Source organism: Simochromis diagramma, unplaced genomic scaffold (assembly GCF_900408965.1).
Source record: "Simochromis diagramma unplaced genomic scaffold, fSimDia1.1 OVJJ01000419.1, whole genome shotgun sequence".
In the NCBI taxonomy this organism is placed as follows: domain Eukaryota; kingdom Metazoa; phylum Chordata; class Actinopteri; order Cichliformes; family Cichlidae; genus Simochromis; species Simochromis diagramma.
In genome coordinates, this window is record NW_024387244.1 from 5,339,902 (window position 1) to 5,357,925 (window position 18,024).

An 18,024-nucleotide genomic window follows, 5' to 3' on the forward strand; every position below is an offset into this window, starting at 1 on the left:
GTCATTCATTTGATGTCTTAGTAAAAGACAATGATGAGAGTAGACTATTTACTGAGCCGCCCACACACTTCCAACACACAGCAGCATCAATCAGCAGAAAGGAAACAAAGGGGATCAAGGAACATAAACAGATATGGAATGAAAAGCTGGCAATTTGGGCACCGAGGATCAGACAGAATGCAGAACAGTAGAGGCGTGTCTCGTGTTCCTGCTATTCTGAGAGAACGAATGTCTTTTTAAAACTAGTTGTGTATATTCACCAGAGTGACTGAGTGACAACAGCTGTCGGCACATCCTTGCCACTCAGTCCCTGAGTAATGATCTTCCCTGGCTCCAGTGATGCTGGGTGGGAAAAGGTGAGCACATAGAGTCTCAGTTATATAGCATACTGCAAGATGTCAGTTAGCTCAGTGTGACATCTCACTTTTGTGCAAAAATATAATAAAAAGTTTTTCCTTACTTTGAAACATGTATAAAGTTGATCAGATCATCAGTTGATCTCATAAAAGAGCCAAACTGCCAAACATGAGTTAAATTACTGGTGCAGTGTCCTTTTCACCATAATGGTTTTATTTGGATTCAGTCCACACAAATAGGTATCACTGCTCTCCTTGTTTGTACCCTGTATTTATTTGTATTTTAGCATCTGTGACAAAATAAAAATATGAAAAATTAGTTCTTAGCAGCCCCTACATGTAAAGAGAAGTACCATATGGAATACTTGGAACTTGAAAAATACTATCAAATATTATTGTTATACACGTTTTGAAACTTCTCTTCTCTGATATCTTAAGCAGATTTAAGGGTTTGTATTTGTGAGGGAATATGGTATGTTCAGGAAATGTAAGTCTTTTTTATTTACATGTTTTCTGTTTGTTAAGATTGGACTGTGTTATGACTCGGTCCAACGCCTCAGCTCTGCACCTCTCTGAAGAGTCGGCTGTTTTTCTTCTAGTCTTGTCCTGCTGCATGTCTGTATCTTTTACAGGTCATAGCGTGTCATTTTTTAATGGCAAAAATGCCATCCAGAACGATGAGTAAAATCATCAGGTGCAGCAAATATTTAATTCTTCATCTCCCAATTGTAACTTTAAAACTACCCACACGGTGCTTGGAGTGAAACTGTGCTTGAAATTGCAACACATCGGCAAACCTTCGAAAGGTACTCTGCCAGTAAAGAAAGAAGTATGTCGGTTATTCTGTGCAGAGTAGACAGTGAATCTAAAAGGGTTAACCCCTATTATGGCACTCCAAAAAAAGTGAGCTGATGAGTTGTTTCAGTATACATCCAAGTGGCTCCAAATACTCCTGCTTTTCCTATACAAGCTTTCTGCTGCCATGGTTATGTATAGATGATGGTACTGACATTGACCAATTTGTGGTTTTACTGTTTATGCATATAATATGAGAAAAAGATGCTGAAAGCAAAGAAATAACCAATAAATCCACAGACATTCAGCAAAATAAGTTGTATTTTGGCATTTTGAAACATGGTCTTTCAAAGAAAAGAGTTCTTCATGAATCATCAGATAAGTAATTTCCTCCAAAGGTCAGAGAAGATTAAAAATGATCATTTCAGTTTATACTTGGTGTCTTTCTCTTCGCTGATTGGTAAACCTGTTTGCCCAGGGAAGGGAGCAATTTTTAGGAAGAAATAGGGGTTGCTGTAGACCCGCAGGGCCACAAGGACGGGAGTGGCTGCATAGACCAAGTTAGCTGCCAGCACCAACCAGAAAGCATCACTTGGAATGCGATACGGCGCTGTGGTGCGAGGGTGGAGGAATCCCCCGATGTGGGACCATTGGCACTGAAAGGAGAAAGAGAAAGAAAGAGGTCAAACTGTTTGCATATAGGAGGACATTACTTTACATATCAGCTTTTACTCGTCTCTTACTCTCTCTGCACACTCATGACAGATAACTTGATGCCTCAGTATTTCTTTCCAAAAATTATAAACTATTTTTTCCACTGTTATTAGTCTATTAAAATACACAAGATAAAGCTACTAACAAAAAAGATAAACGACATCTGAAAATGTCATCTTTATGTCTAACTGGAAGTTGGCTTAGAAGACAGAGAGTGTGCAAAAAGGCTTTAATCAAGTAGTTTCTCTTCTCATGGCTCCAATCTTTCTGTCAGAGCAATATGGAGAGAAAGCACCACCAGCTTGTTTGTTACAGAGAATATGCTTCAAAGGATAAATTTTGTCCAGGTCATTTTTAGAAAGATGAAAGCTCACTAGATGGAGTTAATTGCCCTGACATGTGTTGGATCGCTTCTTTTTTAACATAAACAGCAGATGGAAAACTGTAATAGGTCAGAGGCAGCAATTATCGCAGCAGCTTCCAATGCAGACAACTGTCAGTGAATCTTGCATCAGTATTCAAAGACCTGTAGCTTAAACCATGTATTCATAGTAATTTTCTTTATTTACAGTCTGTCCTCTGGTGGCGTTACCTGGATCATAGCTCCGGCAAGAAAGATGGTCCAGTCCGGCATCCATGTGCACCCAGGCTTGAGGAGACCATAAACAAAAGCACCCAGCAAGGGTAGTGCATAAAAGAACAGGTGCAGCATCTAGGGTTAAAAAAAAAAGCTTGCACCATTAGTCTAATAATATGATTTCATATCATATCTCACAATACTAAAAATGTATCTTTCTCACAGTAGGTAGTCTCTCTCTATAATATCTTGTATATTCCAGGATATATTGCTCAGGATATGGTTGGACGTGCCCAACAGAGCTGAAAGATTCTTCCATCACTGTCAGTCAGTGTTGTTGTTGAGCCCTGACCAACAGTCCAGCAGACAATTAATACAGTACATCCTCAGTCTCCACTGGCCCACATCGCACTTCAGCTACTCACAGTGAATACAGAAGAGGGCTGCTTAAGCCTCAAAATGCAAACACAGAGCGCCCTTTAATGTGCTGCAGAAAAGTAGCACTAATCGAAATAAAACCTAAGAGAATTAGTATTGGCAGGTATCACAATTAAAATACTCCGCTTTGTCCCTTCCAGTTATATCCTGGGGGGTAATTTAACCTTTTATCCCACAGTTGAACTGCATACATTGGATGAATGTACAATTAATTCAATAATTAAAATGAAGAGACAAAAATAATCACAAGAAAATACTAAAATCATTAACTTTAGCACTGCAGTGTTTTGCTGCTTCTCAGCTATGCATGCTCTCTAACACAAATTTGCACCCTCAGCACAAATTACCATTTCCACACAAGAGTCTTGACCTTCAACTTAAAATATTTGGTGCATGAAAGCCTGTTTCCCACTTTATAAAAGCCTCAAATTATACCAGTGAACGGTTTCCTTTCATTCTCGGTCTTAGGTCCAGATGAATTCTAATGAGTTGAGCTCGGGGCCTGAAAGCCAATCATATATGCCCTTCAGTCTTTTGTTGAAATGCCTTCTTAGTGCAGCCACAGTAATCTGTCGCATATCATTCATCATCATCAATAAATGAAGAGGTCGGTTAGTTCAGAAACTGAGCAGGATTGCCCGGTAAGCCAAACTTCATTTGATTTCTTTGCACATGCCCATGAAGCCTTGGCAGTCACACACAAACACAGATCCGCAAACATTGCTAAACAAGACGCGCTTCCACATGCTGCACACGCATCTTCCTCCCGCCCAGCGAGATGCTGATGGGAGGCTTTGGGCAGGGATTACCTTATCAAGTTCTCAGCATGCGGTTCATCTGTCTGATCATTGACTCTCAATTGTGCCTGGACTGCAGTCCAGACAAGGTCTTTGGATAACCTATTGACAAAGCCATGTATGCCAAACAAAGCACAACAAAACCCACGGCTACACAGGGTCAGAGGAAGAAAATAAAAAGACAGCAGACCAATGCCCGTCAAAGTAATAATGTGTTATCCATCTTAACCAAATGAAAGACAGACACAAAGATCCGCTGGCCTCTCAACCCACGCTCGTTATTGCTGTAATGATGAAAAAGGGCCTTGTAATCAGCTGCGAGTTGAAAGAGTGGGGGAGATAAGGGCAAGCTTCCAGCACGCTCATAGTGAGATCCATGAAAGCAGAGGTCCATTATGTGGCTTGTTATTTAAAATAGACTGGAGAAGAGCTTTCAGGTGTTCCAGCAACGGCAGGCAGAAAGGCTGTGTGGTGAGAAAATAAAACACCCACCATAACTCTAGGGTAGCCCACAGGATCCTTCAGGTAAGGTTCATACTGCTTCAGGTATATGGAACAGGCTTCAAGTGGAGAGTCCAGAGCCACCTACGGAGAGCAAACAACATGATAGAAAAACCTTACAGTGTAGTTCAGTTTAAGAGAACAGCATAAAATACCAATGCATAGATCTGAACGATTCTCTTCCCTTGTCAAAATAACAAAATGAACATCCAGAGAAGATTTGTCAATGTGACTAAACAGAATAACACACTGAGCATGGTTAAAGGAATTGTTTGACATTTTGGAAAACATGTTTATTCACTGTATACTGAGGGGTTCGTGAGTTTCTGCCTGCACTGTGTCACACCCTCTCTAAATCTCCCACTCTCTTGTCTACCCTCTTTTTAAGTCTGTCTGTCTTCCAGGAGTGAAGAAGCTGTCAGAGTTGTTTGACTGCACCTTGAGCAGGAGTGTCCAAAAAAATATAAAATGGGGAATATCCCAGGAGTCAGCCTGCATTCAAACAGTCAATTTTGTTTAGAAAGTTTCCCAACTGAGTGAAGTGACCTGGAAGTATCGACATCGCAGTAATAACAAGAGCTGGTCGACTTCTATAAATGTTAATATGCCTACTTTTTTTAGAGCTTTTAGCATAAAATAAACTGGACTCTTGGTTATGTGAAGGAGGAAATGTGATCAGTGTCAATTAATGTGGATTTACATAGGTAGTTGCTGTATTGCCAGGCTTAAGGAGTATGATTACTGAGCTATTTTAAGTCAGTCACAGAAAAGACCAATAAAGAAACGAGATACACTGAATCCAGGGGGAAAGATCATATGACTAGATGTGACCTGACAAGCACTTCATAACCTACATATTATATATGTCTTATAAAAATACTATTATTTTAACTCCAGCTTTTCTAATAAGATGATGCTTCTTATCAGTTGTTGTCTTTTTTCACTTTCTTTTAAAACTACAGTTGTAGTCCTTCATTAAAATCTCTTTAGAATTTTATATATGACATACTAACCAAGCCTCTCAGGATGGTGAAGGCCATGGCAGCTATCAGGAGAACCAGCAGAATGATGTCCAAAGGACGCCAGATCAGCTTCAGGCTCTGAGCATGCTGGGCCTGTGGAATGTTAAGAATTTGTCGATATGTGAAGAGGACTCAAAACAAATATATTCACCTCCTTCTCCATCACTATGAAAAGTATTGATTGCAGGTGCTTTAAATTAAGTCAGCCTAACTTGAACTGAAATGAAGACCACAACAAGTTATAGCTCAAATACAACTTCCCCCTGGCATAAATAAATGTGCAATCAAACAATCATGGCTCAGGTGTCTAAATGTTGAGCTTCATCTATGTTTTTTTTATCAACTCTGACTGTGAGGATAGCATGGAAGCAGAAAGCTGAGTTAAAGGAACGGTGCCGGTGAGTTAAAATGGCATGGAACTGGAAATCTGCAGAACTGAGGCCCTTTAAGACTCAACTGGAACAAAATACTACATAATATGATAGAAATTATAGCTGTTTTTAAAACACTAACAGATTCAGCAAGCACACCGCTCTAACTACACTAACAGTCGCACAGATTTTTCATTGTTTGGATCACATTCACCTGAGCAACAATGCACCTCTAAAGCCCTCCACAATCATATAAATGTCTAATTATTCATGTTCTGTACTTACATTGTATCCACCAATGAGCGGTCTATCTTTTGCCCGAGTGAATAGAACGATTGCTCCCAACACAGGCATCAAAAGAAAGAGAAAATTGAGCCAGAAGGCTGGATGGATCTCTGACCCATATTTACCTGCCACAAAGAGAAAGATAGACACTTATTGTCAGCATGCACTTAACTATACAAACACCGCCTGTAAACATCTTAATGTAAATGAGCAATTAAGCTTTCTATTAAAACCTCAATTGTGATACTCGAGGCAAAAGAGAGATGTGCGGCGTATCGATGCTAACATAACAGAGCGAACATCACGTTGCCTCTAGACAAGTCTGGGCTTCTGACGCTTATGTATGCAGTTTGAAATGCCAACAACAGATGCTTTAAGTCTGTTTGCTGCTTTGTTCTGTGAGGTTGTGATGGCAGGCGAGACGGGGGGCATGTGTGTTTAGTTGGCAGGCTGAACTGTGACACTGATGGTACAAGGCAGGGCAGATGTTTGCCTGATTAAAGCTTGCCATCGTGGGACAGACAGAAAGCGGATTGAAGATGCGGCTCACCTGCCACTATCCCGACAATAAACACACTCATGTTGGCACACAAAGAGCCAGCCCAGAACAGGCCCAGAGTGCGGTAGGCTTTCCTGTGAGAGAAACAGAAAAATACAGAAAAAAAGACCAAAGAGATCAAATGAGATGGAAAGTTATATGTTAAATTTCAAGGCTGGGTAAGTTTAAATAAATGATATTTGAGAACTTCTCATATCCATCCTACAGATAACACAATGCCTAGCTCACTTTCTAAAGTGACAAAAGGCTGATATTGTTTAAAAGAGGATTTAATATCCATGATAGCGCCATCCCCAAGGCTGAACTCTTGAACTCACTGGCTGCACTTTATGACTAACTCACTCAAGAGGAGGCTTTCTTTTTTTATTTTCTTTTTTTTTTTAATCTTTTTTTTCTCGAGCCGTTGTCTGGGATTTATGTGATAAATCCACCCATGAATTTCTAAAGTGAAACACATCATTGGCTCAGTTACTATTTCTTTAGAAAAGCTCAAATACAGGAAAAAGATAAGCCTGAAGCTTGACATATGCTGTAAAAGAAAAGTTTATCTTTGCACTGAAATGCATTCCTACTGCTTTTAGACTGTATACACAGACAGTTTTCATACCATCCTGTGTGTGTTTTCGCATTTTGAAAGGGACCCTACCCTGTAGATCTCTCTATTGTCATATAATGCAGACATTATGTGATGTGACTTTAGCATCACCCACCTGTCTGTTATTCTGCTGATCATCATCAGGTACATGATAAAGTGTGCTATTCCATCCCAGTAACACATCATGATGCCATACGACGTTCCCAGATAGGGCTCTCCCTGAAACACAGAATTTGTACACACATGCCTCACAGCATTATTATCATGTTTGCTTAACATGGTTATTTGTGCTTTGATCGGTGTTTGTTGGGTGTTGTTTTTTTTTAGAATTTCAGAATTTTAAATGTTAATAAATAAGAATAATAAGAATAAGAATAAAACCTACCGTCTTCTGGTAAAACTCCATAAAGCCAGAAATAATGCCATCATATTCCAGAGCACTTGTCAGGTCAATGATACATGTGAAAGAAAACTCAGCAAAAACTGTGGGGGGAAAAATGATTTAATGGATATTTAAAAGGCTAACCTGTGTGCTTCATACCAGAAGCCCTGTAATTTCAGCTCTGTGCCTGTGTGTAGGTGATAATTGGTAGTGTACAATATCTTTAGAACCTTGAAAAACTCGGAAGGTTAAGCAGCTTTGCTCGCTTTGAAGGCACTATAATATTAAAAGTTACTCTTTTTGCATATTCTGACACCTGAATTCCTCTATAAATTACAGTATATTAGAACATGACATCAAATCTTTCTAGATTTTCTGAGCCTTTTTCATTGTTTTTTTGTTTAAAAGGTTTTCCTTCAAATGGCAGGTGATTGATTAATGGAACAGCTTGGGGAGAAAATTAAGTCTTGAGCAACGAGGTATGAGGCATGCTTAAATCGAGTCCATGGTGAACAGACTTCTGTCCTTAGGTTAAGGACCCAGGAGAACTGAAAGGTCACGTCTAGCAAATAATATTTAAGAATGAAGCCACACATACGCATTATTGGCATGGAGGGCTTACTATTAATATAAACTGTAACAATAACACTGTTGTTATGAACTATTATTAATACTACAGTTTACATTCTATCCAAGCTCTCTTTGAGAAATTACAAAGTCTGAAGTGTTGCTTTCGACCCATATTGCAGCATTAAAATAACAGAATGCAATGTGCTATTCAGTATCATTTGCATACAGTATGTTTCATTATAAAACAATTGACCAGCAACTCCCTTTCCAGATGTCCAGATTTTATCTTAGGCGTGATCTAATTGGCTTGGAAATGATGTGATTGTGAATGCCACTGAGCAGCAGCATGACTTTTGGTAGACCATCTGGTAGAGTTATTGTGACAGAATAAATGATTGCTATTCTACAGCACAGCATAGCAGTTATTATAAAATACAACAGCCAGCTTCTACACATTGCAAACTGCTGTTTGTGCATACTGTACTGCTGATTAGATTGCTACTTCCATTTATGCATTGTGCACTGTTGCAAGTGTTAGTGCTTTTGCACAACAGCAAGAAGCTTGTGGGTTTGAGTCTGCTGATCAACTAGAGCCTTTCTTTGTGGATTTTCCAAATTTTCTCTGTGTTTGTGTGGTTATTCTCCAGGTTCTCAAACATCTATGAACAGCCTCAAGTTTATTGGGTTTTTTGTTGGTTTTCTACTTTATTTTATTATTTCATTGTAAGTTAGCTGACTATCTGGATCACAGTTACAAACTTTCATGTTGCCCAGTACTAATATGTGCAGGCTACAGCCCCCTGTACAGGATAAAGTGGGTATAATCATTGATATATATAAAAAAAAAAATACACATCTGCAGTTTAAGTCAATTAAAAGAGAACACCTGTGAAAGCCATTACAATGATCTACCACCTGGCCACTGCAGAATCTGTGTTTCTATACAGAAACCACAGTTTCACATATTGTCTCCCTCATGTAATCCTGAGGAGCTCCACTAGGATTATCTCTGAGATCTAAGAGGTGATATAGCAGAGAGATTGTGGCCCTCTAGCAATGAGAAAAGCCTGCCACTTCTTTTCCCTTAATGTTTTGGCTCTTATAGACAATACCAGCACTGCCTTGAGCACCCACAGCCAATAGTTTAAAATTTCCACCCAAATAGCCTAGCCCCTAGCATCTGCTGCAGGGATCAATTTGAGGGGGGAACCTGGGGTAGAGAGGAAGCTCAGTTTGACCGGTCACACTAATTCACATTACAGCACAAAATATTTTAGAATTCTTTAAACTTGCATGAAAAGTGCACAAGCTGCTATTGTTATATGACCAAAGTGAATACAAAGGTCCTCAAATTATTCAGACTGAGTCAGTAGGGCAATCCAGATTCTACTATACAGGAGCAATGACCGTGTCCTGTATTACGAAATAGCTGTGACCTTTTTTCTTAAGAAGCAATCAAAAACTCAGTTTCAAAAGAATAGCTGAAAGGTTAAGTAAGTGCAAGAGCTGTGAGGGTTGTCAGTCTGCAGGGAGCGTTTGGGTCAGTCACGCTTTAGAAAAGCCTGGTAAACCTTTGCTCTGAGCCTAATCAGTCTAAGCTGCTTTCAACATATCAGGTGAAATCACACTGAATACAATTCATGTTTTCACGCTTCTGTAAACCCTTTTGTGGGAGTTGGAACAATGCATAGCAGTCATTAAAATTCCATAGTGTATTTGGAAATGCAACGCAAGTAAGTTGGGAAATGCACATATTTGCGTTGATTACCAAAGAATAAGAAGTCTTTAGGTGCGTTGCCACGAGTGATGAGGAAGTAGAACAGAAACACAATCACCAGCACAGCAACACCAATCTCCAGAATCACATAAGGCCTGTGAAAACAGAGAAATGTCAATGTGTCATAAGAAAATATCCATATTTTTAACACAATCTCACTGCTGATACTTTTAGATAGCAAGCTATCTTTGATTGATATATATATATATATATGTATATATATATATATACATATATACGTACGTACTTTCCCACAGTCAGTATTCATCTGCTATATCCCATCTCTCTTGGTGTAGTAGCTAAAAGCACATCTTTACAAACTTTAATCAATCATAGCCAGAGGTGTGGGATGCAGCAAGCTAAGGCCATGTTAGTTCAGCATTGCCCTCCATGTTTACTGGTCAAAGGTACCTCCGCCTTACACTGGAAAAGATTAATGTGCTCAAGGTATCTCCTAGTAAACAACATTGCATCCTCACAAAACTCACAGTGTGTGCTCACAGAAGGAAAACAAATGCTATGAGAGCAAAGGCAAGCTCCCTAGCTACCCCTCCAATTCAACAGTACAGGAAGATTTATGCACACAATACCGTTTGTTTGTGGAGTGGAAGAGCACAAGGCATATTGTATGTCAAGAGTAATTTATCAAACTCTTCTGTGCAGTCTATATTGACTGTCAGTGTCCACATGGGCAAATAAATAAATAAATGTCTGTGTGGAGACATATTCACATAGGAAGAATAAAAAATTCTGCTGAAATGCTTTGTGGGTGAGGGAAGACTAAAACATGCATTTTATCACCATCTTTGTTTATTCAGGCTAAAGCATTATAATGTTTATCCATCAGCTGCTGACAATCTTATAAAGACAGTATCCTAATAAACAGGCACAAGAGATACGCCTTGAATGAGAACGTGAATCCTTAGAGCTTAGAAAAGCAATTACCCCCATCATCATATCAGTCATATCATTATGCCCACAAACTCTGCCTTCTATTTGCTCCCTTTTAGTTTCTCCTTTCCCTTCAAGAAATGTTAGCTTTAAAGAGTTTGCACAACTAGCATATACACTCTTTAAACTGATGTCATAGAATGTACAGGGTTGAATATGGTCAAGGATTCCTTAGCTTGTTATACATACTGTATAACACAGTCACCAGTACTAATGCAGTTTGAGTTTTAAGCTTACAGAGTCCTCCAGTGGTAGAAAAGTATACCAGCTGTCACCCAGTGATACTGGAAGGATTTCTAACATTATTGTATATTAACAATTATTCTCATAGTTTAAAAAAATGCATGTGTTGTGAGTGAATAATATATAACGTGTTACAATGATTTCATGGGAAAGACTGTATGTATTAAGGTGATAAGAAATCAGTACATTTAATAACTTACTCTTGAAGCTCAGAGATGGTGTTCATGGCATAGAGGATGCCAAGGGCGGAAAATGAGAATAGAAAGACAAAAATCTCCATCTCTTCAATAGCTGTTCAGCGCCCTCCCTGCAGGATTCACACTAAGGATGAAAATATAATGCAATTATAAGTGAATAGCATTCTCATCCAGCAATAAAAACAAATTTAAATAGTCGACTGAGCCAATATTAATAACATCAGCACATTATTAACTTGAAAACTGAAATTAAATGGTATTAAGCAAAATTAGATGAATGAGTTCCACAAAGTATCATTTAAAATGAAACCTTAACAGTGAAATAAATGAAAAAGAAGGAGAGCAGGGTCTTACCGTCTGGCTACGTTTGGTGAATTAATCAAATTACTGCTGGCCCGAGGCAGACATGGCATTTACTGGGGAAAGAATGAGTGGTAACAAAGAAGCTTTTGGGGGGAAAGTTGGGCAATTTGGTTTTGTCAGAGATTTACATAAGTCGTATTAGAGAATAGGCCTACATTCCATATTAGGCCATGCAACGTTTTCAGCTTACGTATACTGATTATGTGAGGCATTTAATGCTTAGTTATATGAACTATGCCTTCTCTATACTCAGACATACAATACAACAGTGTTGAACTGATACGATATAAAGCGCCTTGAGGCGACAGTTGTTGTGATTTGGTGCTATATAAATAAAATTGAATTGAATTGAATTGAATTGAATTGAACAAAAGCTAAATCACAATTTGATTTCAATTAATGAACCCTTTACACTCTAAAGTTATAAAAATGTTTGCACATCAAATAGCATTTGAGAACTTGTGCAAACTTCCCACAAGAAAATAGACCCTAATTGTGAGGTTTGTATCTTCTGCGCATTTGATTCTAACATTGTTCTAACATCATATCAGATAGGGAGTGACATTCACGTTTCTGCTGAAACAGGACTGCATACACCGAGCTCTGTTTAAGTAAGTCATCTGCTTTCAACGAGTTGCAAATTTTCAAAAGAAAGAAAGAAAGAAAGAAAGAAAGAAAGAAAGAAAGAAAGAAAGAAAATAGCCATAGCATTCCTATAGTCCTGTCAAAAGAAGGGTTGCTGCAGACCCTTAATCTGTGACATACAGTCAAGACTGTAGACAGGAAATGTTTCCGCAATTCTTTTTCTACTAATTATCAGAATTTCTCAACAGAGCCAAATCCTCACTATGCCTGTGTGCCGTGGCCTGGTTTTATGTGTTTTTGCACAACGGCTTGGGCTTTTGAGGTCTCGAACTTTATAATCCAGCTCACGTCAAAGAAAGCATTGTCAGAAAAATTCCACTAGGGTGAGCCAAACGCTAAAAAATAAAATAAAATCCTGCTATGTTTGTGTGCAAATAAACTCTGAGAAACTACAGTTCATTTTGAACTTTGACATAGAGCAGATTTTTATTAATGATGATGCACACATCAGTCAGCATTTGCTCAGAGTATTATGGCAGAAACTGAGACTTTGCAGTTATTGTTACTGGACAGTGAATCAGCTGAGGAATGAGTAACTGTCTTAAGTGGAAACACCTTCAGAGATGAGCCAAAGTACTGTAAAGAACTAGAATGCATCATGAAGGTTTTATTTTGCTTTCACATACTGTATCATCAACCACCACCTCGCTAAAACAAGAGAGAACAAGAATACTTGACAGAAAGAAAAGAGCACCACCCTGCCAGTATCTTTCCAAAAGAAAAGAAAAGAAAAGAAAAGAAAAGAAAAGAAAAGAAAAGAAGAGTGAATTTGAATACAAACAAATGTACACACACACACACACACATACACATCGCCCTTTGCTTCCCACCAACCTCTATTGTTGGGAATAAGAGGAAGGCAGTTTTACCAGGAAGGCTGTGGCAATGTGTGTTTGCTGGAAACAACTGGATCTCTTCCAGCTCCGTTGTTCAATATCACAGGATGGACAGACTGATACCAAAATGAAAGAGTGACCTGCAGGAGGAAGAAGAGCATGTACTCCATTTCACATCTTAAATGAAACATGCTTTTATAGAATAACTGTCCGTGGGGAAGTAGTCTGATAGATCTGCTGAAATGAAAGTGGAGTGACATCATGGTTGATATGCCACTGCCAGCCAGTCAGGTTGGAATTTATGTCCATGTCTGTCCAGGCTCATATGAAGTGATACCTTTGTTTGATTGTAATAAAAAGGTTATTTAAAGGTTATGCTAGATTAATAAAGGTGATTCTGATAGAACACAAACATATAGGAATGACAATGCATGAGTAGTCAGTGCATGACTAAAGGCTAAAAGCGTGTTATGTGAAGTGATGCTGACGCTGATCTTTCAGCTGCATTTGCCTAGACCTTATTTCATAGTTAAAAACAAAAGAGCAACAAAGAGATGAGTTAAAAGCAAAATATATTCACACTATGACAAAATAAACTAAACAGAATAATTTACCCTAGAGTCTAAGTGAAACAAAGAGAATAAGAGTGGCTGGACTGCAGGTATTTAGCCTAGATGATATTGCATAAATGTTTTAACAACACATGGAAACTGTTTAAATATTGTGCTCTATGATGGTTATGTCCTGGGGGAGAAAAAGGATGAAGGTGTTGTCAGAGCTCCAACTTTCTGATGACCTTTCCCTTGCCCTCTTTTTCCGGGAAGAGTTTACATCTGTTAAATGGAGTAACCGGCAACCAAGTATTTATACTGCCCATCACCCAGTTTACTGTATTTCTACACTTAGAGCAAAGCTCAGGAGCCAAACAATAAAGTGGTGAAAGCTGTTGTGATGAATGGTGAGGTAGAACCTGAGCAAGAGTACCTGTGACAGCCTGAACTTTTCCAGTTGTCTTAGGCAGTACATACACTTTTACCTTTGCATACCAAAATCTAATCAGGCAGTGTTACATTACAAACAAAAGTTTGTGCTAAATTTCAAGAAATTCCTTCAAGGCATTCCTGATTTATCCTTTTTACCTGCGCCAAGGAGTTTAAGTTTTTGATAGTATCTGTGTGCATCCGTTCTCTCATTCTCTGTTAAGAAGACAGCTTTAAAAGCTTTAAATTCATTCAGCTAAAACTTTATAGCTGTGTACAATTGTATTAACAGTTCATTAAAATTTGCCTTATATCCAAGAAGGTCTTCATGGTCAACTTAATAATTTATTGGTCCAAAATTGACAAAAAACCTTATAACCTTATATGTTTCTTATAAGTGTTGTGTGTATTGTCAACACAATACACACCTTTGCCCACATCACACACATTGTTGAAGTGTATTATTCTGAGCATGATGAAGTACCCATTTCTTAAACGCTCGAAATGTTACTGAAAAATGACAATAGGTTTTCAGACTGAAAAGAATGGGTTGGCATGGGATAATTTCGAGTACAGTTTATTGATTTTATTATGAATCTGTTAATTTACAGAAAGAGGTTATAACTGTTAAAATGCATAACAATTTGAATAGATGTGCGATGTTGCTGAATACATTTTGTTTTGTTTTTTAGGAAACAAAATAAACTTCTGATCAAAACCTTTTGTTCATTAAAAAGATTATTACTTAAAATTTTAACTAATTTTACTAAACAATGAAATTAATGCTATACACCTGCACATAAACCTGCACTTTGCACTGTTTTTTGCAGTTTTTACTACAGTTTTTTTTTAAAAAAAAAAACTTTTTTCACTGCAGGCTTATTAAAGTACTTTTAAAATAAACAAAGAAAACAAAATGAATTAATATAATGAATATAATATATAAAAAATGGCTATAAAAATATAATACTATTTCCCTAAAAGTGAATACTGTCCAGTGAGCTGGCTGCTGTGGAAGAGGTTTTTTGCTTTTGGAGTGCTTTTTCTTATTCATTTTATTTATTACACCTTTATTTAATCAGGAGGTCCCTTGAGACCAACTGTTAAAAATCAAATGTAACATCAAAACACATCAAACAAAATAAAACAAGTCAGAGTCAAAATAACACGAATACAAGGTCCGGCTTATAAGTAGCGGTTACACTCTCTGGAGATAAAAACATTCAACTTTAATGTGCGCTGAAGGTTATTTCATGACAAAGATGCAAAATTAGAGCATGTTTGTAGAAACTCAACGGCTGGATCAATAACCTCACAAAAAGAAGGAAAAAACAGAGACATATACACCCTACATATAAGCATATGGATATCAAAAAACAACTGCATAAAAACATAGCAATAAATCATACTTTTCTTACATTTATGATTATCAGCAGTTTCAGGAGTAATACTTGAACCTGCAAGAGTAGCAGTAGGGATTGTGCACAGAATGTTGGTCCATGGAAGGGAAAAACTGTAAAATAGGTTAATTAATTAATATATGAAAATAAAGAATCTGATTAAACCTAGTTCTTAAAACTGTAGCTGAAACAAAACAAATGCACATAGCGCCTAACAAGACCGTTTAAAGTGACATACTTTAAGAATTCAGTTTTATTTATATAGCACCAAATCACACCAGTCACCTGAAGGCTCTTTATACTGTGTGGTAAAGACAATACCACATAGAGAAAACCCCAGCAATCACACATGCCCCAATGAGGAAGCACTTGGCAACAGTGGAAAGGAAAAACTCCCTTTTAACGGAAAAATCCTCTTAAAGATCCAGGCTGAAGGAGGGGTCAGCCCTCGGCCATTGATCGGTTGGGAGTGAGATGGGGTAGACATGACAAAAAGCACAATGATGGACCAGAGACAGAGATTAATAATGACTAATGATTAAATGCAGAGTGGGTACAACCACAGGAAGTGAAAAGAGGTAAGTGAAAAAGAAACCCTCAGTGCATCATGGGACGCCTCCAGCAACCCGGGCCTCTTGCACCACTAAGGAGGAGTTTGGGTACCTGATCCAGTCCTAACTATAAGCTATATCAAAAAGAAAAGTTTTAAGTCAAATCTTAAAAACAGAGAAGGTGTCTGTCCCCAAAAAGGGAGCTGGTTCAACAGAATAAAAGGCCTAAAACTGCAGCCTGAGAGCAAAGTGCTCTGTTGGGGTGATGTATCACTACGAGGTTTAACCTCTAAACTTTTATAACCTAATGCACACTTACATTAAGTTACATATTGTTTAAACCAGTGAAAACTGTGTTTGTCGGTATTATTTATTTATTTTTATTTATATTGGTTTATTGTAGACTTACACTTGTTTTTAAAACTATGAAATATTTTATTTATTTATCAGATAGTCGATCTGAATTTCAGCATCTGCATACCTTTGACTGAGCTGCTTGTTATTATTAGGGTATTAGTATTTATTTCTTGGCCAGCTGTTTATTAACTTAGCTATAACTGCTGAGCGCTCATTTGTCACCGCTTTATATATTTTGTCTAACTTGACGCATTGTCTCAGGTGGGCCAAACACTTAACTATTTCTGTGCTCTTCTGTTTTCTGTTCTCGATCAACAAGCAGAGTCCTCGAGGGATCTGAACGAGCGGCTCTGTGTGTGACGACAACGGCGGAAATATTTTTTCGCTGTTCAAAATGGCAGCGTCTCAATCAGGAAGTGGAGAAAACAACTACGAAGAATAAGTTGGATAAAATTCCCTATTTCTGTTACTTTGAGGCGAGTCTTCGATCAAAATCAGGCCGTGAGCTCGGGGTTTGGTTTGAGAATAGGAAACACGTCAACGGTAAGTGTACTTCGATTATATTGGGAAAATGCGAGCGACACATCGGCAGTAGCCTTATAACAAGATGCGTTCAGGGCAGCCTCTCCTAGGCGCGCACGTTTTTTACGACGGGCTACGCCGGCTCTTCGGCGCCTGGACTGGATTAAACGAATGGGACGTTATCGATATACATGTAATGTCATGAAACCCATGGAAGTTAGGAGCAAATAAAACACACATAGCGATGTTAATTACTTCGTTATGCTGTGTTCGAGAAAGTCCGGTGGCTATCTTAGCTAGCGTGTTACGGAGTTACACGCTCTCGCTTTAATATTAGCCAACCAGCAAGTAATTTGGGTCAATAAAAATTTCCATGCTATCTTTATCATTTAAAGAGAAACAGGTAGCAGTTGCTACAAAAACTATTTTAACACAAATCTGGACAAACTGATATTTTATGTACTAAACTAGAGTGTATTCTCTCTCCAATAACATACAAGTGCCAGGTATGTTAGTGCAAAACGAGCATACCCAAAGTCGGAAAAAGGCTATGAGCTATGCTACCAGAGCTAGCACAATGAGCTATACAAAGTATGGTTGATTTTAGTGAAGTAAAACCAGGTATACTTTGCCTAATCGTTGTTTTCTTGACCAGCAGTCGTACGCGATTTTTCGGCAAGAAAACGAAGCATATTAATTAGAAATATTCAGAAGCCAGTGTTGGTTTGTTTGTTACTCCGTAATAGATATGTCGTTTGTCGTTCACTAAGCTAACAGTAGTGGCAGTGATACTGTACGCAGAGCTTTGGCTGTTTTCCTTTGTGCTGTTTGAAACCAGTGCGTCCACTTTTATCAACACAAGCTGTATTTTCAGCTTATTTAAAAAATGCTGCTTACTTTCATCGCGTAGGCGTACACACTAACTTTAGCTGAATTACAGGAGAGGGAACAACGCCATTTAGTATAATCTCAAAGCAAGTGGAGTTAGTTGAAAAGTACTGTTGTTCTCGGAGACCTTGGGGAGATGTTGCCCCAGTTTGTGCATCTACCGGTAATGTATTAATTAACAAATGAGACAGAAGAAAGGCTGAAAGTTGTAAGCGTAATTGGTAACAATAAACTTTGTGCGTGTAATACATGTTTCCGCACACTTCTTTTTCATTATATGATTATGACGTGTATGTACCACTGTTAGGAATGTTGTGTTTGTCAAAGAGGTGGCTAAAGTATGCGAGTATTC

The 18,024-nt window shown here is 38.2% G+C and overlaps 2 protein-coding genes across 6 annotated transcripts in view; one reads left to right on the plus strand and one right to left on the minus strand.

Moving 5' to 3' along the window:
* Window positions 1-1,462: 1,462 nt before the first annotated feature.
* tm6sf2 (transmembrane 6 superfamily member 2) lies at window positions 1,463-14,813 on the minus strand. 3 transcript variants are annotated; one of them, XM_040053057.1, is made up of 11 exons: window positions 11,485-14,813; window positions 11,134-11,254; window positions 9,731-9,834; window positions 7,396-7,493; window positions 7,126-7,229; window positions 6,407-6,489; window positions 5,857-5,981; window positions 5,192-5,293; window positions 4,170-4,262; window positions 2,458-2,577; window positions 1,463-1,807 (listed from the first exon to the last, which is right to left on the minus strand). In XM_040053057.1, the coding sequence occupies exons 2-11, from the start codon at window positions 11,211-11,213 to the stop codon at window positions 1,571-1,573; spliced, it is 1,146 nt and encodes a 381-aa protein (XP_039908991.1). In that variant the 5' UTR covers window positions 11,214-11,254; window positions 11,485-14,813; the 3' UTR covers window positions 1,463-1,570. The 3 variants fall into 3 exon arrangements, with proteins under 3 accessions (XP_039908991.1, XP_039908990.1, XP_039908989.1); XM_040053056.1 differs by having other exon boundaries at window positions 11,134-14,813; XM_040053055.1 differs by lacking the exons at window positions 11,134-11,254; window positions 11,485-14,813 and having other exon boundaries at window positions 9,731-10,336.
* Window positions 14,814-16,471: 1,658 nt separating this feature from the next.
* Window positions 16,472-18,024, plus strand: part of si:ch73-63e15.2 (protein strawberry notch homolog 2) — a 62,495-nt gene continuing 60,942 nt past the window's right edge. For 2 of the 3 annotated variants that reach the window (XM_040053050.1, XM_040053052.1), the window contains exon 1: window positions 16,472-16,805. The gene's annotated coding sequence lies outside the window, so the exon portion shown is untranslated. The remainder of the gene's footprint in view (window positions 16,806-18,024) is intronic. The other variant, XM_040053051.1, reaches the window with a different exon arrangement.